The sequence below is a fragment of the Podarcis liolepis genome, assembly GCF_965112155.1.
Source record: "Podarcis liolepis genome assembly, chromosome: 7".
In the NCBI taxonomy this organism is placed as follows: domain Eukaryota; kingdom Metazoa; phylum Chordata; class Lepidosauria; order Squamata; family Lacertidae; genus Podarcis; species Podarcis liolepis.
In genome coordinates this window covers 29,168,151-29,189,497 of record NC_139561.1, presented here as the reverse complement: position 1 = coordinate 29,189,497, position 21,347 = coordinate 29,168,151, and the positions used below count along the sequence as shown (strand labels likewise).

Sequence of the window (21,347 nt, the reverse complement as noted above, 5' to 3'; positions counted from 1 at the left end):
ACAGTTTTGTTGATGCCTGTTGACATTTGTGATATTTCTGCATTGCCTGCATTTGCTGTACATGGATGTGTGGTGCTTTGGAAACAACAGGCCTGCGTAGATCTGCTGTTATAACATGTGAATCTGCACCATGCCTCACTGGATTTAATTGGTGCTTTAACAAAAAGAAAGGTAAATGAAATGAGGATTTTGCAATTCAAATTCTGCATCATAAAAACTGCAACATGCACGAATCACTGATTCTGACAAAGCTCTAAGTACAAGCTGGGATGAATTTGTGACTCATCCATCTAGCGTGTTTTTGTCATTGTTCAGTATTATTAAAATTAGCAGATGGGAAACAAGGAAATAATAGTTTTCCTACAGCCACTACGCCTATTTATACATACAGAAAAAAATACTATGAAAGATCCCACCCACCCAGAAACACTGTGTATAGCCCTGTCAAAATCCCCATGAATCAAGTCAAGGATGTTTAATGTACACAACTTTCAGGCTCTTGTAAATCTCAAAAACTTGCATTTTTGAATAGTTAAGTCTCTAGTCCTTGTGATTTCTCAGATAAGCTGCACAAAGACCAGACTAACTGAACACCTGTGGTTACTAACTACAAACTTCCTGGGCCATTCCAGGTTGTTGGAAGATAGTCTACCATAGTAAAGCGTCTTGAATTTTTCAACTTTCAAATTCCAAAAATGAGGGGTGCTAAAAAGTTGTAACATCAAGATGTTTTGGTTAAATTAATACAATTTAGTTTTGCTTGTTAAGTAAAATGTGTGTTTGCAAGGAAATCATTAAAAATGACTGTCAAGTACTTGCAGTTACATTATATATTAATATATATATTTTTAGCATTAGGACATTTTCGGAAGGTAGAATTAAACTTCTTTAGTTTTCCAAAAGCAGTTTATGTGCTTCTTCATTAGGCATGGACTTATCAAGCTCAATGTCGTCCAATCACAAAAACATCAGATTTGAAATCTTCACACCCAAAAACAAATTTTTAAGACCCCTCACTGAAGAGATTTGCAATAATTGAAGAAACACTCCCTAAACTGACATGCCCTACCACCATAGGCATTTCTGATCTGAGTAACCACATACGTACATTTGGGTTCACTGCAGCACAAACCAGATTCCTCAGCTGCTTTCTGGAGGTGCAGAAGTTTGCCAATTTGAATTACGGGAAACATCTATGGAAGCTTATTAGCAGTTCTATGCTTAAAAACTGGCAATGATGGACAAACTAACTGGAACAGAGTTTACCAATCCTCCTGTAACATGTACAAGTGCAAGACAGACTTGACTACCTTCCTGAACATACTCTTGCCTTGAGGCCCTCTGAAAACTGAACATGCATGCCAGGGCGTATCCCAGGATCCTCTGCAAAGTTGTTCTACACACCAGGAAAGGCTTCCCCAAGGACCCCAAGTTGCTTCCCCCACAGCTGTGAGTCCCTAAATGCCAGAACATGCAGTAACCCCAGAGATCTTGAATTCCCCCACCCCAGAGATACCCAGCCCCTTGGTGCAGGTCCCAACCCATCCTCCCCCTGCTCCCACATTAAGACAAGCAGCAAAGGCGTTCTGCTGCTTTGTCCCCACCAACATTGCTCGCTGCTTTAAGGCGCCTTTATTCTCAAACCGGGGCGGGGCTGGTCGCGGACAAAGGCAACCCCTTTCTGTTAGCACATGACTCCACACGCCACCTCATGATTGGCGCCCGCATCCTCGGCGGCTCCTCTTTTCAGTGGCCTTTTTAGGAGCTCCTTACATTCCGGGGCGCTCTTTACTTCACCTGCATTGCTCAGCGCTATTGTTTTGGGGGACCTTTTCAGCCTTCCCCGAAGGAGACAGGGGCTCTCTCTTTGGCCCTGGGCCACTTTGCTGCCCCGGATGCAGGGGCTCGGGCTGGCTTCTCGAGCAGTGTCACCTGGGGGCACAGCGCCACCAAGGGCTGGCTCTCCCCGCGTCTCGGCTAGCGCTTCGGAGCGACCCCCAAGGTCCTTTGCGAGCGGTAACGGGCCATTCTGGTCCCCGCCGTCCAGGCGCCCAGGCTTGAACTCCTGGCAAAGCCTGACTGCCTCTGGGATGCAGAGCTCCTTGGCCGCCTCGAGAAGTTTCTCCCAGTTCTCCGCAGTGATGGCCAAGTGGCCTGTGTAGAAGAAGTCGAGGAGGGGCGTGAAGATCTCCACAAAGGTCTCTGGCAGGATGATTCTGCTGGAAGCTCCGTCGTACATGCTCCGGAAGAAGGAGCTACAGCACGCCAAGACACTCCAGTGAGCCTTGAACACCAAGCTGCCCACTGCCAGGGTGGCATCGCAGTACTGCCCACTCTCCCGCTGCTTGTTGAGTTCCTGCAGGACACGCACACTGTGCTGGACAAAGGAGCCCTCCATGGTCTGCTGTGGGAGAGAAACAAAGTGCAGGAGTAGAAGGATCAGGGATTCTTTAGCTAGGATTCCTGCATTGTGGAGCATTGGACTCGATCAGGATTTCCCAAACTTGGGTCTCCAGCTGGTTTTTTTGGACTACAACTCCCATCAACCCTACCTAGTAGAACCAGCTGTCAGGGGTGATGGGAATTGTAGTCCAAAACAGCTAGAGACTCAAGTTTGGGAAACCTTGGACTAGATGAACCCTTTGGGTAATTGTAACATTATGTGATTGTAAGTGGATGGAAACATTGAAATCCAAGCTACGTACAATGAGAGGTAGGCTGCTCATCTTGGCAATCAGGCAGGGGTAGAGAACAAAACACTTATGTATTCCTTATTATAATTGTATTTATGTAATTGCTTTTTTCCCCAAGTTCCACAGATATTGCTTTATGACATTTGTGTTGTATGTTGTAAACAGCCCTGTGGTCTACTGATGAAGGGCTGGGGCAGTAAAAGAATTTAATAAAGAGCAATAATATTTATTAATAAATAACAAAAAATAATGCAGAGGGGTGTTGCTTTAATTGTGTAAGGAGCCTCGAGTCCTGGTCTGGGAAAAGAGTGGGAAATAAATATAATAAAGATAATAATAATAATAATAAGAGGGTGTGGGCTCTGGGCACAAACTGAATTATTTAGTCAACTGCATTAACATCTGAAAAAATTGGTTCCTTCATACCCCAGACCCAAACAACAGCATAAAAATAGATGAAATGAGCAGCACTGTGACTGTCTGTCTTTCCTCCCATAACTTTTCAGCTAAAAATGAAAACAAAGCAAATTATGTGTCCACAGCAAAACTTCAATGTTCATTTGCAGGGAAGATAATTGGCGAGCGGAGCCCAACCAGTGTTAATATTATACCAATTATTAACACTCCCCTCTCTCGAAACATCAGGGGGCAGAACGCAAATAGCAAAGCCAAATCACTCCCCAAACGGAAAGGTCCCTGCAAGCCTGATCATAAGAAGAAAAACAAATAGCAACATCTCTGAGCAGGAGTAAGGCGCCCCCCCTCCTTCTGTGTAAAAACACTTGGCGATAAACTAGTGCAGGGGGTGGGGGAGGGGCTGTCAGACTACAACTCCCATCATCCTTATCCACTGGCCTTATCCACTGCAGAGCACCCCAAAAAAATATCATGGGGGGGGGGGAATGGGCTGTATTGGAGGGTTAATGACTGAAATGAAAGGAAGGCGTGGGGGGGCAGTATTGACATTCAGGCTAAAGGAAAGCTGCAGATGGCAAACTGCCAGTTCAGTTTAATTAATAAGCAAGCGACCAACAAAGAAGGGGGTTTTCACTGCCTCTTCCCCCACCCCCAATAGCCCGTGGTCTCCTTCTTATTATGGGATAGCGGAAACTTGGGGAAACAAACCACAACTGGGGAAGCACTACTTTCCCCCACCCTGCCAACAACGGGCACTTTTAAACGCCCCTCACCCGCTTACCTCGGCTCTGCGCCCCTCCCTCCCTTCTTATATCGCGCCCAGCCCAGGCACAGGAGGGGCAGAGAGGAGCCAAAGCGCCGCCATCTTGGTCCGAGCAGGGACGTCGTGACGTCAGCGCGGCGGCTGCGGGATGGGACGGGCGGGAGATATGCTAATAAAGAAGGCGGGGCGACTGGTGACGCCCCGCCCCTCTCCTTCAGCTCCAAAGCGGCGCGTCCGGCGCAGCACCCGATTCGAATTAAGGGGGGGGGGGTCATCGAATCACAGAGCTGTAGAGCTGGGAGGGATCTCAAGGTCCCTCACCCAGCTTGAAACCATACTGGACCCTGTTTAGTTTAGCAGTTTTATTGCTACACCTCCCTGCTTTTTTTTTTTTAATCGATGCGGTTATCAGCTACTTAGATCAATACTATTTAAATAATCATCATAATTTAATAATACGATGTAAAGCAAATGCAGCAATAGCGGTAAGAAAACCACACTCAGAGCCCACTGAGGCGCAGCGCCTTTGTTTGCAATATGAAAGTATCATTGTTTCCAGAGTGATGGGTGCCTAGCAGGGCAGTGAAGTTTCTTTCTTGCAGCAGCAGGATTAACAAAGCTGCCCTAGCCCACAGTAAAGCTGTCAGTCCCACTAGCACCATCACATGCCTTCCTTCTTCCTGCTGTCAGCCATCCCATCAAATCAAGAGACCGCAGTCGCTGATACCGAGTTTCCAACGTATTATAAAAAAACAGGCAGGGCAAGAGCAAACCAACAGATTATGCCAAGCCCACAAACGGCACTGCTTTCCATATTCGGTGAAGAAAAATCTTGGTCTATTGTAGAAGGAATACCTTACAATTTTAAATTTACTGCTGCAAGATGCCTTGCAAAAAAAGGGGGGAGCCCCATTTCTAATGAATAATAATTGCACGTCAGCCTTGGTTGTTATTAGTGTGCAAGCTTTTGGGTGCCACATAGCTCTTCAACAACAGGGCAGGTGAAGTCCCACAAAGCAAAGTTGAGGTGAAGGAGAAAAACAAGCAATAGCTCAAAAGTTAAAAATGAGGCTAAGCATTGCAGCTTTGAGAATGGCAAACTGGGGAGGCTGTAAATTATCGGGCAAGGAGGTTCTTGCTGAGCCAGGGATTCCTTCCCGCAACGTGTGAAGCAGCGATTCCTCTTCACCCCCCACTCCCCATAAAATGCTGCGTCTGAAGTTTGGTGGGATGCCCCTGGGAGCCCCCTTTTATTCATTTAACAAAGTGCATTACAGTATATACCGTTTGATTTATTTTTTTTAAAAAACCCTCTGGTTTGTGACATTTAAGTGAGGGGTGGGACGTTGTTTGCTTGGCAACCCACTTACCTGGTCTCTGGGCATTGTTCCTCATTATTCTTTTATTGTATTTTTATTAAAGATTTTCTTGATTTACAGAAGTATGTGTAATGTCTCTCTCTTGTATTTTTTCCATGTAACATTTTTACAAATCAGTTTCATTTGTTGAGACATTAGGAAGAAAAGGGGGAGAGGGATGGGGTGGGGTGGCGATGTTTCTATTTTGCTTAATGTATGTAGGGTTTGGTGTCAGCCTTGCTTGTGCAGGTTCTCTGCTGTTCACTTGTATTCTTTTGGTGGTGAGACAGGTTGGGGTTGGCCTTGTTTGCTTGTGATTGGCTGTGGTGATCTGTGTTTTCATGTGTGAGTGGGGTGGGTGGGTGTTTTGGATCAGGTTAGCCATATTGATTTGTATGCTGTTGGTGGATTGTTGTCATTGTCTTGTTGGGCTGTGTATGTGATAAAGGGGAGCCATACCGGGGTAAAGGTGTCAGTGTGGTGTAGTGGTTAAGAGCAGATTTGTAATCTGGGGAACCGGGTTCACGTCTCCGCTCCTCCACATGCAGCTGCTGGGTGACCTTGGGCTACTCACACTTCTCTGAAGTCTCTCAGCCCCACTCACCTCAGAGTGTTTGTTGTGGGGGAGGAAGGGAAAGGAGAATGTTAGCCGCTTTGAGACTCCTTCGGGTAGTGATAAAGCGGGATATCAAATTCAAACTCTTCTTCTTCTGTTTGTCTCCGTGTCAGTTTCAGTTTATTTGTTAATTTTTCTAGTAAGGCTGCTTCCCATACTATTTGGTACCATTGGTCCATGCTTACTCCTGACAGGTCTCTCCAGTGTCTGGTTATGGTGTTCCTCCTTATTCTTGATGTTCCGTCAGAATGTTGAGGCACCTTGCTGCTCTCTCTGCCGCCTGGCTCAAACACCTCTCTCTTCAGGTTCATCTTTCCATTTCTCTCATGAATCAGGTTGTTCTCCATTAAGCCACGTTTGCAAAGGGAGACCATCTCCATCTTTTAAATGCAGTAGAAAACTCCTACATCCCAAGTTGAGGGGCGTGTGCAGCACAGTATTAGAAGATCTGCTTTTAATGCTGAGGGTGGGGCTGAGAATCCGAAAACCTGAAGAGCTGCTGCCAGTCTGTGTGGGCAATACTGAGCTAGATGGGATCAATGGTCTGGCTGGGTATAAGGCTGCTTCCTTTGTATATCCTGCAATAATAATTCCACCCAAGCAACAGGTGAGGAGGTGACATGGAACTGAAGGAATGGAGGTTACTTGTGTAAGGAATGCATCCGAATGCCGGGTGCAGAGGACCCCATTCATGCCCTGCTTGCGAGTTCTCTGTAACGAAACCCTAATTGCAATTCCCTCCAGTTGATTGCACCACCCTTCTCAACTGGATACAAGCAGCAGGGCTCCCACCGTCCTTCAGAAAACTTGCTCTCTCTGGGGAGGCTCACCTGATGTCATCATTACAAGTAAAAGCATTCTGTTTTAACCAGGCCTTTGGCTTGGGACTACTACCTATCACCTTTTTGAGGGGGTGCAATGTTTTAATACTTTTTTGGTGTGTATTAAGGCATGCATTTGTTCTTTGTTTCAAAGAACAAAGAGCCACCACCGAAAAGGCCCATTCTCATGTTGCCACTCTCTGGATCTCACATGAAGAAGGGCCTTGGATTATGATTGCAAGGTCCAGATTGGTTCATATACGTGGTTCATTGTCTTTTTAGTGCAGCTGTGGAAGTTTTCCAGGTGGGGCTGAGAAAAACCTGTGTGACCCCCCCCCCATCAGAAGCGCTGCCAGTCAGTGTATGCAATACTGTGGGATGCCAAGGACTTTTTGTTCTACCCGAGTCTGATCCCTGTTCTGCATTACAACTAACACATCTAAGAACGCCAACCTATTCCATTACAAGCCCATCTTTTGCCCGTCTGTTTTTGTGTTCTTCTTAGGAAAGAGGCAATCAGTTGGCCTTAATGGCTGGTCAGCTGGGCGGGGGCCAGCTCAGATTCTTGAGCAGTGGCATGTGGAGCCTCTCAAGACTTTGCCATCTGGAATTTCCTCTGGCGGAAGGTGGGGTGTAAAATGTCTTGAAACAAGTCAATAAAAATGTCCTGCTTTGATCAAGGTCTAGTAGGAAGCCACTTCCTGATTTCCACATAAGGAAAACGATCCCCCTTCAGAAGCTGTGACCAACTCCCTGATTTAATGCTATGGCTTTTTTGGTATGTAAATAACACATCTGCGTGCTTCAGTGGATGTTGCCCAGAATTGGGAAGCGCTGATCTGTGTGGATAGAGCAATAAAAGCTTTTATTGTGGAGCTTGTCCACTTTCAAAGCCTGTTTGGGCTGCTCCAGCAAGACACTATGTCCCCTCCTCACTCCTTTTAGAACAAAGGAGTTGGGCTGTTCTTGCTTGCTTTGGTATGATACATAGACTCATGGTCTATATCGCAGGCTAGGGAACCTTGGGGTCAGTGCTTTTGCCTGGCTGAAACATGTCTTTGAACTGGTGTTGCATCATCCTTACTTGCTTGGATGGATGGATGCAGAAGTGAGTGTGAAAACATCTGACTTTTGCTTAAGAAGTGCACCTGCAACTTGCGGACCTTGGAAGGTTGCCCATGAGCCAGAATTCATCCCTAGGTCTGAAAATGTCTCCCCACCCCTACCTTAGCAAGAGCCACACTATTTTACTGGGCTGGCCAGTTATGCCCCATGGTCATTTTGCCTTGTATTAAATGTTAATCCTAGTCAAGAAGGAAATGGACACAACTCATTAAGCAGACCTACTCAGTTGGATAAGGGACATGGGTGGCGCTGTGGGTTAAACCACAGAGCCTAGGACTTGCCTATCAGAAGGCCGGCGGTTCGAATCCCTGCAATGGGGTGAGCTCCCGTTGCTCGGTCCCTGATCCTGCCAACCTAGCAGTTCGAAAGCATGTCAAAGTGCAAGTAGATAAATAGGTACCGCTCTGGCGGGAAGGTAAATGGCATTTCCATGCGCTGATCTGGTTCACGAGAAGCGGCTTAGTCATGCTGGCCACATGACCTGGAAGCTGTACACTGTCTCCCTCGGCCAATAAAGCGAGATGAGTGCTGCAACCCCAGAGTCGGTCACAACTGGACCTAATGGTCAGGGGTCTCTTTACCTTTACCTTACTCAGTTGGATACCATGCATTAACCTCCCGTGCATATCCTAACTTCAGCTGCAGATTTAGGATCACAAGAGGCAAAAAAGCAATTGCGGCTGTCAAAATCCTGCAATAGCATGTGAAGTGTGGAGATGAATATCCAACTCACACTTATTTTGGCCACAGGAGAGAATGTGATGCTGGGACTGTTTGTTAGAAGCAGCCTAGACTCAGGCCACCTTTTCCTTCAACGTCAATTTCAGGTTGTTGCTCAGGCCACTGCTACTATGAAAAATTCACTGGAACAGTCATGGTGTCTGGGGTTGATGGAAGTGGTAGTCTAAACAGCTAGAGGCACCCAGCTGGGATAGCTCAGCCAGCAAGAGGACGAGGCTCTTAATCTCAAGGCCGCGAGTTTGAGTCCCATGCTGGGCAAAAGATTCCTGCATTGCAGGGAGTTGAACTAGACAACCCTTTGTGGCACCTCCCAGCTCTGTAATTCTGTAACTCAGGCTTCCTCAACCTCGGCCCTCCAAATGTTTTGAGACTACAGTTCCCATCATCCCTGACCACTGGTCCTGCTAGCTAGAGATTATGAGAGTTGAAGACCAAAAACATCTGGAGGGCCGAGGTTGAGGAAGCCTGAACTAGTTGTCTTTACCATTTTATGGCTAAGAAGTGTGTAATCCAGCAAAACGGCACCCTGGCATAGAACAAGTCCCCTTAACACACACACACCTTTACTTAACATTCAGCTTTCAAGTTTAAAAGAAAACAATAAAAAATATAAGAAATATCTTTGCTTCCGAGGGCATTATCATACAGTACTCTAGGTTAAACACAAGTATCTACATTAAAGTTAAAAATAAATAGGATGAAGGCAAATTCATCTGGTTCTAGAGATGGCACAGAGATCTTGGCTGTGAGTATGACAAAGTATCATGAAATCTATTAATAGACTTTAAAACAGCCCGGCACAAAATACTTAAACCTTACTCATCAAGTGAGACCAAAACAAGATGTCGTAAGCGTAAGCAGCAGCAGCAGCAACAGCAGGTCTGTAAACAGCTGGCAGAGTTGAAAAGGAGCCTCTCTTGCAAGTGTGTCTTTTTCTGGCTTAAAGAGGGTATATATAGGGGGGGAGGGACTTCAGTGTTTACTTGTGGAAAGCAGGGGGTTGCAAAAGAACCCCTGACCAAGTCTGAAGGGAGAGAAAACAACAGCTGACCTTAGTTGGAAAAGGGGAGGGAGAGGGTAAGAAATGAGAAACTGAAGCAGCATCACAGAATCTGGAACATGACACACACGCACACCAATCCGGCAAGCAAGGATGTCCCCACTTCCCCCAGGCAGCTCTGATGGAGGACCTCACCCGCCGTTCCTGCAGCAGATTTCCCCCCCACCAGGGGTGGGGTACCAACCGAATCCTATAAATTAGCGGCCATTCTACCTGCACAACCCAGAAACAGCTATGCTTGACATGCCTGGGGCAACCATACAGCAGCAGAGGCAGCCACCGTGGACAAGGCCCTCTAAAATAACCTCCTGTTTCCATCTTTGCTAGTGCTGTGCCTTGACAACAACAGAGTCTCCTTCCAAATTGCACTGTGATTAAGGCACCGACCGTGAAGAGGACCTCAAAACAACCTACTGGAGAGCAGCCCCCCCCCCGCCCCAGGTCACTAAACTGGCGATGCTCCCCTGCCCAAAGCTGGCCACTCAGATTAAGGATACTAAGATTGAGTAGACCAGAGCTCTTCCCCCAGATTTGGGCGGACTATAACTCCCATCATCCACAGATAGCTTAGTCCAGGAGGTCAAGGATGATGGGTGTTGCTGTCCACCTACATCTGGGGACCCAAGGTTGAAGAACTCTGTGCTGACAGAAACAATGATTCTGACAGGACCTCCTGCAACAGGAATCAATGGATGATATTCCAGCAGCAACATGCAACTGAAGAAATGGGCATCATTCAGGTTGCGGGGGGGGGGGGAGAGGGAGAGGGAGAGCAGCCCCCCCCCCAAGCTCTGGTTTTGCCAGCCAAATAGGACTTTTTCCCTAGTAGGACTCGGTGGCAGACCCAAGGCACCAGCTAGTGACAGCAAAGATGTCTGGCTTGTTCTTCGGCACACAAGAAGAGCCTTGCTGGATGCAGCGAAGGGTCCGTCTAACCCAACACCCCCATTTCTGACAGTGGTTAGCCAGAAGCTTCTGGCAAGCACAAAAGCTCTCTCTTGCCAACTAGCATTTAGTGGCACTCTAGTCTCCCACACGAGGACGTTTCACTGAGCTAACCTGAATAAAAACGGCTGCTGGGCGTCTCCTGCAGAAACGCTACAAGGGGGCATCACATCTTGTGGCAAGGAGTACCATAAATAAATTCAGCGTGGTGTGTCTCTTTCGATTTCATGGGGAGACCTCAAATTCTAGTGTTTAGCAAGGGGAAGGAAAGCCTTTGCTCTATCTGTGTTCTCCTCTCCATGCATAATGACTTTACGTGAACTGTGCTCATGCCTTCGTTTGGCTATTTTTGAGCAAAACAGCACCAGATAATGTTAGCCTAAGGGGACGTTTTCTGATCAGCAATTTTCAAACTCCTTGGGAACTGCCAGGAAGGAACCGGAGGAGAATTGGACACCTCCCTTTTCAGGGATTCCCCCGAAGACAGCACTGTTGATCTCAAAGAGCCCGCTCCTTGCCCTCCTCGCCACCCAAGCAGTCCTCGCAGCTGAGGACACCCGCCTCCAAATCCTCTCCCAGCTTGCCTCCCCAAGAAGCGGCGCTACAGATTTCCTCCAAGCCCCAGAGACAAGCTGTCCGACTGCTAGCGCAACTCGTTCAGGTTCAGGTTGTGGAGGTTCTGGCGCTGGCGGTTCAGGCTGATGGCGTTGTCCAAGGGGCGCTCCTCGCCCTCTTCCAGCGTCTCGGGCATGAATTGGCGGAAAATGCTGACACTGCTGTGCCAGAAAATCGGCTCAGGCAGCTGGCCAGCCAAGCTCCACTTGCGGGTCTCCGGATCGTAGGACTCCAGCATCGCCGAGAGTTCAAAGGTGTTGTCGTAGCCGCCGGAGACGTAGAGCTTCCCTCCCAGGACGGCCAAGCTCCCTCCAACATGCACCTGGAAGAAAAGAAGAGCAGTGTACAAACCAAGCAATCTCTTATCTACTCTGCATTTTGGGAGGTTGGTTGCCTGCTTGCTATGCTTCCGGAAGCCTTTTAAGATATCGTAAACCAAATTGTGCAGCGTGGTTCCCGAGATCAAGGAGCAGGTTTTTGTCTGTGTTCGGATGCAATTGGATGCCCTTTCGAATTGAAATGGTGGGCTGGACTTTAAAAAAGGCTTTTCTATTTTAATGAAAATGATTTGGTAGTGCTGTATTATTTATGCAAATTGATTTTCTCTGGAGTTAAAGATATGACTGGGACAAACCTTGTTATGTTGAGTTCATATTTTGCACAATTTGTATACGGTGTCTGTTTGATAATGTGTGGTTTGCTATGCCTAATAAAGGATCTTGATTGACTATTCTAATAGCGACGCCTTGAACTGGAAGCAAATGGGCATGGGCGTAACATGCAGACAGGGTCTCTCTCCTGACAGCAACCAGGCTGCAGCAATCTGCACTAACTGCAGCTCCCAGATCAAGTGCAAGGGATTCCCCCCAAAAAGCACATTGCAGTAATTCAACCCTCTCTCGCTAAGGCTTTTCTGCACTGCCACCTTTGGTCTGGACTCTTCAATCTCCTCCCCCTTCAGTTCCAATTACTGCTCTTTAAAGACGCAAGACCCTCACCTGGAGCATTGGAGGGATCTTGTCCCATTCGTTCTTTGCTGGGTTGTAGACGTCGACTTCAGCAGAGTCGTCCCTGCAGAAGGAAATCAAGTAGAGGTGATCGAGAAGAAGATCCAAACATCCCCTAGCCTTGTCGTGCAGATGGGAGGGAAGGCACGGTCCCTGAGTGTCTACTTTATTCCTTAACGGGGCATGGGGACCCAATCCACTCAGACCTCGTAGCGCTTGGCGCACACACAGAAAGTCTCAAGATTTCCAGGGCCTTTTGTGAGCAACTTAGAAAATAGAGATTCTGGTTGGTAGGACTGATGGAGAGGAAGGTGGGGAGGAGGATGTCTTTGTGCAAACACACCAAATCTGCAAAAAATGTTCCTTTCTCTGTCCTCTGCTTGCCCCCAGCCTTCCAGAGATTTGAAATCTGCTCTTTCCGTAGCCTCTCTAAAAGCAGCATTCCTCCAGATGTTTTAGACTATCAAGACTTTGAAAAGCTGGTACCACTAGATCAAGTCTATCAGTTATGTGGAATTAATGAAGCTCAATAGTTTTAACTGGAACATGAATAAATGCACAATTAATGGCTACTGTTTTGAATGCTATTTTGCTATATTACCTTCCTTAGTGGAGCATGAATAATGCTATTTATAGGGTGGGGAGCACAGGGGTTTATGAGTTTATGGAGCCAAGGCGATGGTGGCCTGAACCACTGAGCTAGACTTTGGATGAGGAGGAGCTGCCTGCAGTTTCCACCCATCTTTTTTTGGAGGAGGGGAAGGAGATAAAAGGAGAAACCCTAGAAGCTTCCCGAGCCGTTGCGTAACGCCCGTCTCCTTGCTCTGTTCACGAAACAGGGAGCCTGACAGCAACAGGTGAGGGGTGTCGATGACAAAAGAAATATGCTTTTCTGACCCTCAGAATGGCAGGCTGGGAACCCATCAAGGCTACCACAAAACTTCCAGCTGAAACGGAAAGGCTCAGAACCTTCTCCTGGGCTGCTTCCTCCTCCCATCCCAGCAAATGTCGAATGCCAATTGCATTCGTTTAACTTTGATGGGTAACCATGTTTACAATGAAATGTGGCACTTAGCAGAAAAGTTTGGGGAGGTGGGTGCAAAGTGAAAGGGGGGGTGAGGGTCACTGTCCTGTCAGCTTTGGGAGCTGCAAAATGTTTCTGGAGCCTCTGCAGGAATCTGAACTATTTCTCAAGCCAAGCTCTGGAGGGTTGCAGAATGCACAATTGCTGCTGGGGAGTAGAGCAGCCAAACACTTTAGCAAGCAACTGTTAAATCTCAGTGGGGCTGGCAGAGACGGGGTGGGGGGTGGGGGGTGGAATGGGCCAGAATGAATCTCAGCAGCAGGAATTCCAAGCTTCCCGTTCCTTGCCTGCACCAGAAGATTGAAGCCCCTTAAGATTCATTTCAAGCATCAGGATCAGGGGGCAATTCCTGATTTCAAAAAAGGATTTTCTTTACGTTGGGGAAACGGGGTGCATGTCCCGCCCCCAAATTAGGCAGAAGCTAGCACTGCAGGAGAGAAAAGAGCCCTGCAGGGACCAAGTGCTTATAGTAAGCCAGACAGGCGTGCGAAAGCGAGTTTCACCATCCTGGCACCCTCTGAGGGTTTTGTACAGGCCCTGATTGAGCCAAGAATCAGGAAAGTCCCTATTTGGACCCCAGAGCTATAAAGTCACTGGGGCCCCATGACGCAGCTGTTCATCCATTGGGAAGAGCATGCTGTACCTCCCCAAACACCCCCCCACACACAAAAATAAAAATTGTCTGGCTTCTAGATGAAGAATGAGACTGAAGGTCACAAGGAAGCCCCCCACAGCCCCTGTTCATACAGGAGGAACCGAACGAGCCTCCACACCAGAGGAAACCTCTTGGTGACTGTAGGGGCCACAGTTGCAGCAGTCCCTGGCCCCTGCCTGGGCAAGTGAATGGGTGACCGATGGCTGCGAGTGGGCTGTGGCAGCTACAGTCACATGGAGGCTCCTCAACCGATGGGAGTTTCCTGGCACAGCGAAGATCCATCAGGTCTTAAGCTGGTTCTGGAACCCATTTCTGAAGTCTACAGAGCGTGAACTGCAACCTGAACAGAGCAGGTGCCCAAATCCCAACAAGGAAAGGAACAGCTGACCCCTTCTCCTTCCTCCCCCCTCCTCGCCACTCCCCTCGGCCAACTTGAAAGATAACAAGCTTATCCGAACTATTTTCAGACCTCGCTCGATCACAAGCTCAGCCCATCACTGGCTGAAGGACTCAAGTGCCTTTCAGATAGCAGGAACCTGACCTACGACAGCCCTTCTCGATGAAGGACACCAGGAAGCCGCATCTAGGAAGCAACAGGCACTTCGAAGCTCCCTTCCCTAAGCTTTGCCAACTTAATCTGCAGAAAGAGCTTGGGAGGTATGAAGCAAAACTCCTTCTAGGGGGATGGGGGGGGGCAGGAGTTCCTTCCCACCCCCTGCCCAATCTGGGATGTTGCATAACTGGACCAGCATCCCACAACCCTCCAAAAACTCCAGGGAGATCAAACACATCCACAAAGAAACTCCTATGCAGACACATCCCTGTTTGTGAACTAGTGGGGCTATTGTGTGGGTGGGACGAGTGGCTTTTTTTACAATTCTAGGTCGCATGCTCCCACCCTCACCCCATCTCGAAAGGAGATGGCAGCGGCTAAGGCAGCCCTTACCTGACAAAATACATCAGCCCGCTGAGAGTGACGGTCTTGGGTGCGAACGACCAGGGGGGCAGCTGCCCACAGTTCACCAGGGACCACAGGTCCGACTCGGGGTCATAGCACTGCATGACCATGGACTCCTTGCCGGACAAGGAGCCGGTGGCGTAGAGCTTTCCGCGGCAGGCGGTGGTGGAGCAATTGTCCATGGGGTAGAGCATGGGCTGCAGGGGCTCCCAGGAGTCCAGCGTGTGGTCGTAGCGCTCGGTGCTGTCGGAAGCTACCACGTAGAGCAGCCCATCCAGGACCACAGAGCTGTGGTATTCGCGGGCTTTCAGCATGGGAGACACCTCCGTCCACTCGTTCACGCTGGAGTTGTAGCGCCAGACGCAGTCGTAGAGCCTCGAGCCGTCGGAACCTCCTAGGGGCAGAGAACCGCGTCCCATTAGCATGGAATCATAGACCTGTAGAGTTGGAAGGGACCCCAGGGGTCATCTGGCCTGACCCCCAAAAATGCAGGACTCGCACACAAGACTGTGGCTCAGGGCACATGGTTCACCCTAATGGTTCACTTACGTAAGGCAACAGCTCCATCTAATTGAGCTCCTTTGTACTGCGTTAAAGCATGCCTTGTTACAAGCAGCAGAAAATCTCCTAAGATTTGGGGCAGAGGTATTTCCCCTGGAGAATGCAGAACATGACTTTGATCTGTGAAGGCCCTTTGCTACACACCAATGAATGCATTTCTTAATTGGGGGAGAACTGCCCGCATCCCATGTTTGCTTGCAAGCCCAAATGCCCCTCGCTGAGACACCTCAGCATCCCTTCAAGCAAGACCAGGCTCTTATCAAACCCAAAAATGAAAAAGGGGCGCGCTAATTTCCTTAGGGAAAATGGGGTACACGGCCACTATCATCTGTGGCAAAGAGAATTGGCTTCAGGCCTGTGTCTGATGCTCTCAGACTCTGACAAGAACCAACCTGTAGCTTGGGGAGAGCCAATGGCCCTTCTGTGGCACGATGGGTCAGTGCACCTGGCTGTTAACCAGAAGGTTGGTGGTTCGAGACCACCCAGGGATGGCTGTGGGCAGGATTTGGACCACATGATCCCTTCCAACTCTACAATTCTATTCTATGATGGAGATGTGGTACCCGCCAGGTGTTTGTAGACTACAGCACCCATCAATTCCTCACCTTTAGCTGTTTTGGTTGGGGTGGATAGGAATAGCTGGGATGGGAGCATAGGCGACTCACCTGTGCTGTACACAGACCAGCTGCATCTTTCGTCTGAAGTCTACAGGGCTTAACCATTAACCATGCTTGCAGATTTCATGGCTTCTCTCCACCAAGAGGAAGACTCTGTTCCTCTGCACACCCCAGTGATCAGCTGTGGGCATGGGACTGGGGCCGCCAGCTACAATTACAAAAGCTCCTTTCTGGGCCCTGCACGTGTGTGTTTGCAGGGTTGTGGTGGTCCCCAAAGTTCACTGGGGGAGGCTTTGCCGAGGGAGAAAACGTCTGCCCCAAATGCAGCCGCTCGGTGGGAATGAGAGAAAATCCTCCTAATGTCTTTTGACAGCTGTATGGAGAACTCCCGCAGGGAAGATTCCCAGGAGGGCGGCTGGTGCTGGGGCAGAGCACAGAGGCGTCTCGGCTCAGGTGTCTCCCTCGCTGGCTCCTAGCACCCGCTCTATAAATAACTTGCAAAGCAACGAACAGGAAGGGGGTGTGGAGACTCACACAGAGCCCCTTGTTCAGCCTCCTCTCTCCAGCTTCCCAGGAGGAAGGTCAAAACAAACTGGAAGCTCCCCACAAGCTCAAAGGCAGATGCTGCTGGTGACACATATCATCATCTCTAAGCATCAGTCACACACGCTGGAGCTAAAGAAGGCATGTAAGATTGTCAGAAGAGCCCTGCAGCTGGATCAGGCCCACTTAGCCAAGCACAGTGACCAGCCAGATGCTTATAGGAAGCTGCAAGCTTCCCAAGAGTGATATGTCTGCAGCCTAACACAGTACAACACATTCAGCCACAGGCCATTATTGACAAGAGGGAAAGGAGAGAGAGTAGATGGGGCCTGTTACCCTGGAGAAGAGCTTCCTGTAGGGTTTGGGCAGGAGGGTAGCTAGGTCCTTAGGGCACAGACCCATGACGCAAATTGACAGGTGCTGATATGCATGGGTCCCCTTAAGATAATAAGAACTGAACAATACAGCTGTATCTGATCAATGGCCTATTTAGTTGCAACTCCTGTTTTCACAGGGGCCAACCAGATGCCCCAATGGAAAGCCCACAAGCAGGACCCAAGCAAAAACTGCCACTCTCCCCACTTATTATTGGCCAGCGACTGAAATTCGGAAGCATTGCTGCCTCCATCCCTTAAGGCAGAGCCTAGCCAGGGTTGCTAGTAGCCATGGATACCCTTGTTTCCCCATGAACCTGTCCAATCCTCTCTTAAAGCCATCACACCTCATGCGGGAGTTCCGTGGTTTAGGTGCTGTTCGTGCAGCTTTTAGAGGGCACCCCTGTGGCAAACTCCTTCAAGCAGGGCTAGGGACCCTCCAGCAACTGGCAGCCCTCCCGTCCCGGCTCACCGGTGACATAGATGTCATTGCCCAGGGCGGCGGCGCTGTAGCCTCCTCCGAGGTGCTCGGGGAACTCAGCCAGGTAGCGCCAGTGTCCCGTGCGGGGGTTGAAACAGTCGACGGTGACGAGCTCGTCGCAGTCGCGGTCGCAGCCGCCGAGGAGGACGAGGATCTCGGCCAGGCCGGTGGAAGGGCGCGGGCGGAGGCGGGCGCAGGGCGCGCGGTCGTGGCGGTCCAGGCGGCCGGCCTGGAAGAGGCGCGCCTCGGCCACCAGGCGCAGGCAGGCCTCGGAGCGGGCCACCAGCGGCTCGCCCTCGACGTGGGCCAGGAGGGCGAAGCGGCGCACAAAGGGCAGCCGGACGTGCGCCAGGAGCTGGGGCAGGAGCGGAGCGCGGGCTGCCGGCTCGGCGCGCACCCAGCGCAGCGCCAGCTCGAAGGCCGCCTCCTCCTTGGGCACGCGGAGCGCGTCGTCGCGCAGGTACGAGAGCAGCCGCGGCAGCGGGAGGCGCTCCATCTGCGCCGCCAGCTCGCCCTCGCTCTCGGCGGCGTGGCGCAGGACGCAGCGGCGGGCGGCAGCGGCCAGCGGGGCGCACGCGAAGGCCTCGCCGAACTCCTGCATCTCCAGGGCGGCGGCCGGCTCCAGGCGCGCCGCTAGCCAGGCCCCGCACGCCGCCTTGACGGCCGGGAACTGGAGCAGGTCGGCGGCGCGCAGCAGGCGCTCGGCCAGCTCCGGCCCGCCAGGAGACGCCACTCGACCCGTGTAGGCGAAGTCGAGCAGCAGGGCCAGGCACTCGGGCTCCACGCCGTGCAGCCGCACCCGCGCCGCGCGCGCCTCCCGCAGCCCGCCGCCGAACATGGCGCGGAAGTAGCCCGAGGCCGCCGCCAGCACTGCCCGGTGGGCGCCGAACTCCCCGCCGCCCGCCAGCAGCGTCACGTCCAGCAGCGCCCGCTCCGCCCGTAGCGCGCACAGGGCCCGGAGCAGCGCCGACGCGTGCGCCGCCTCCTCCGCTGTTGCCTCTTCGCCCGTCGTCGGCTCCATTCTCGCCCGCCGCTGAGTCTGACTGCTGCCCGACGCCTCCGCGCACCCCTCGGCCGGCTCCTCCCTCGCCTGGACTGGCGCCGTTCCTGCGCGCGCTCCGCCTCCTCCGAAGGGCGACGACGGCGCGCCTGGCTGGCTGGCTGGCTGCGAGGGGCGCCGCTCTCAGTCTCCAAGCAGCTTTGGAGAACGCCAGGCTCCTCGCTGCCGCCCTCCTGCCTCCAAGGGGAACCGGCGAGGGGGGTGCCTCTCTCGCTTCAGCCCCGGGAAAGGGGCAAGCCTGGGCTCTGGAGAGGGGGAGCCCGCTAGCTCCAAGCGAAAGGCCACAGACTTTCGGCTGGACGTAAAAGCAAATTGCTTGGAGCCTTCCCCAGTGGCGGCGCCGCCTTTCAGCCTCCACCTGAACCTTCGCTAACTCTGAAAGGCTCGTGGGTGCGCAGGAAGAAGGCCCAAGGGAAAAGCTAGCGGGATGCGCCTGGCGACAGCCCTCCTTGCATAGCTGCTCGGGACATCATAGCTACCCGCTGCGTGGCTACTAGTCACGATGGCTCTAATACTCCTAAGGCTGTAATGTTTCTGAATGCTTCTTGCTGGAAACCGCAGGAAGGGGGAGTGACTTTATGCTGGGGTTTCCAAGAAGGTGGCATCTTGGTGGCCCCTGCCAGAACAGAATCCTGGACTAGATGGACCACTGGCCTCATCCAGCTGGCTCATTTAATATTATGTTCACAGTCTGCACAACTCACTCCCTAGTGAACGTGCATAAGGTCAGGCTCTGTGGTAACAGCTACAGTTCCCTCGTGATTTTATTTTACTGTATTTATTTTATATATTGTAGATTTTTAATATATTTAGTTCTTGTATGCTCCTTCGAGATTTTTCCGAGTACAAAGTTGCTTATTAACGTTCTAAAGCAGAGGTCAGCAACCTTTTTCAGCCGTGTGCCAGTCTACCATCCCTCAGACCGTGTGGTGGACCAGACTATATTTTTTGGGGGGGGAATGAACAAATTCCTGTGCCCTACAAATAACCCATAGATGCATTTTAAATAAAAGGACACATTCTACTCATGTAAAAACACGCTGACTCCCGGATAATCCGCGGGCCAGACTGAGAAGTCGATTGGGCCGGATCCGGCACCTGGGCCTTAAGTTGCCTACCCCTGTTCTAAAGAAACAAGCCACTGAGTGAGCAGGGGTTGGGCCAGTCTTGTTTTGGGAGTAACTCCCTTTGAACTCAGTGAGGCGGACTCCCAAATAAACGTGAGGCAAGGCCTCGTGGACTTTCCTAGGAAAGGGCCCGTTTCACCACTCTTTCACATTCTGATTCATGCAGAAGATTATGATGCAATAAAGAATTAGTCACTAACACCCCTGTTCTAAATATAGTGGGTGACGCCAAGTAAGTCATACCCAGAGAGTGACTTAGCTGGATATCCCCCATCATGGGGAATTAGTGGATCTGGTTCCTAAGCGTAGGACTTCACAGCTCCATAGTCTGGTGGTGCAATAACTCAAGTGCATCTCATTCCAGGTGCACTCAGGTGTGCCCTCTCCAAAAAGCAACAACTTAAGCAGTCAAGCACTTCTTTATAGTGCCAAAAGAAAGGGGGATAAACAACTCCTGTTCACATGCATGCATGCATGCATCCATTATTATTTGACAAACTAGGACACTTGCACACTTACAGAGGCTGCGAAACCCCTCTCCTCAGAACTAAAAACAAACGCAAATTGTTAATGGGTTTTCCCAATACCCCCACCTACTGCAACAACACTGCTTTATTAAGATCTGGTACCTTTTCTTCCCAGCACCAAATATGGGGTTACAATCAAAAATTCACCCCAGCAAGTGAGAAGATTGCAGTAGGGTAAATGGCAAAACATGACTTATTATTTCAGTTGCACAAACTTGGTGACCTCTTGGTCCTAAGCAGGGCACACCTTTGCCATGGAGCTTCCAAAGATGCCTGGTTCGAGTTGGGGCCTCAGCATCTGAGCAGCGCACTGCAAGAATGTTGTGCTGAAGCTCTCCAGTCATAGCCTGAGTGTTTTCTCTCACAAAGGCCTCCTCTGTTGCAAGGACACTGCTTCTCTCGGATCTGCAACTGCTGATCAGCACATAACCATGTCAGCTGCTTATATAAAGCACACCAGGCCAGATCCCGTGGCTGTAAACATCCCAGAAAAACTTTGCAGCAGAGACGTTTGCTTTCCTCAGCTGGGCAGTTTCCATTTGCTGTGCTTTTAGTACTACCAGTATTTCCCTCCCCGCCCCTCACACCAAAAGAAATACAGTATTTGGTTTTTAAAATAATTTTATTTATAGTTTTCATTTATATACACTTCAATAGTTTAACAATAGTTGTAACATTTCAAACCTCGACTTCCTCCTCTTTCCGCTGTTCCTTAAATTTATTTTAATTTTATTTATTTTTATTATTTCCAGCATATTCTAAATTAACTTTTTCTAAAATATTTGTTTTATTTTTTAATTGGGCAGTATCCAATGTCACTCACACTCAGAGAAGACCCATGGGTAGGCAGAGGCCACTTTTTGCAATATCTGCATTTATTTACAGATTCCCCAATGGCTGGCATTAACACAGCAGACCCTGGATCTGTAGTCTCCCACTGGGAGAGGGGAGGGGGGAATTAAATGCAGTGGTCCAGGGATTGAGAGGAATCTCCTTAACAAAGGGAAGGTGCTTGGCCACACTGCCAGGGCCTTTAAGACAATCCCTGGCACTGCTGCTGGGTCCCATTAATGTAACAATCAGGAGTCACTTGTTGGCAGATGACCTGCATTAACGCCATCAAAAACCCACAAAAGCATAAGGTTCAATTAACTCTATATCTGCTGGTTTCCTCTACTGATCTCTCAAGGATGGAAGGA

The 21,347-nt window shown here is 50.1% G+C and overlaps 2 protein-coding genes across 6 annotated transcripts in view; both read right to left on the bottom strand.

The window, feature by feature from the left end:
- ZBTB48 (zinc finger and BTB domain containing 48) overlaps window positions 1-21,347 on the bottom strand; it is a 386,674-nt gene that overhangs the window by 7,870 nt on the left and 357,457 nt on the right. For 2 of the 5 annotated variants that reach the window (XM_083513010.1, XM_083513013.1), the window contains exons 1-2: window positions 3,892-4,008; window positions 1,709-2,404 (exon numbers count right to left, since the gene is read on the bottom strand). In XM_083513010.1, coding sequence (XP_083369136.1) covers window positions 1,709-2,398 — 690 coding nt within the window. In that variant the 5' untranslated portion in view covers window positions 2,399-2,404; window positions 3,892-4,008. Of the gene's footprint in view, window positions 1-1,708; window positions 2,405-3,891; window positions 4,009-21,347 lie in introns of those variants that run through there. The other 3 variants (XM_083513012.1, XM_083513014.1, XM_083513011.1) reach the window with 2 other exon arrangements.
- Window positions 9,081-19,372, bottom strand: KLHL21 (kelch like family member 21). Its single transcript, XM_083513045.1, has 4 exons — window positions 17,426-19,372; window positions 14,847-15,252; window positions 12,153-12,225; window positions 9,081-11,476 (listed from the first exon to the last, which is right to left on the bottom strand). The coding sequence occupies exons 1-4, from the start codon at window positions 18,453-18,455 to the stop codon at window positions 11,183-11,185; spliced, it is 1,803 nt and encodes a 600-aa protein (XP_083369171.1). The 5' UTR covers window positions 18,456-19,372; the 3' UTR covers window positions 9,081-11,182.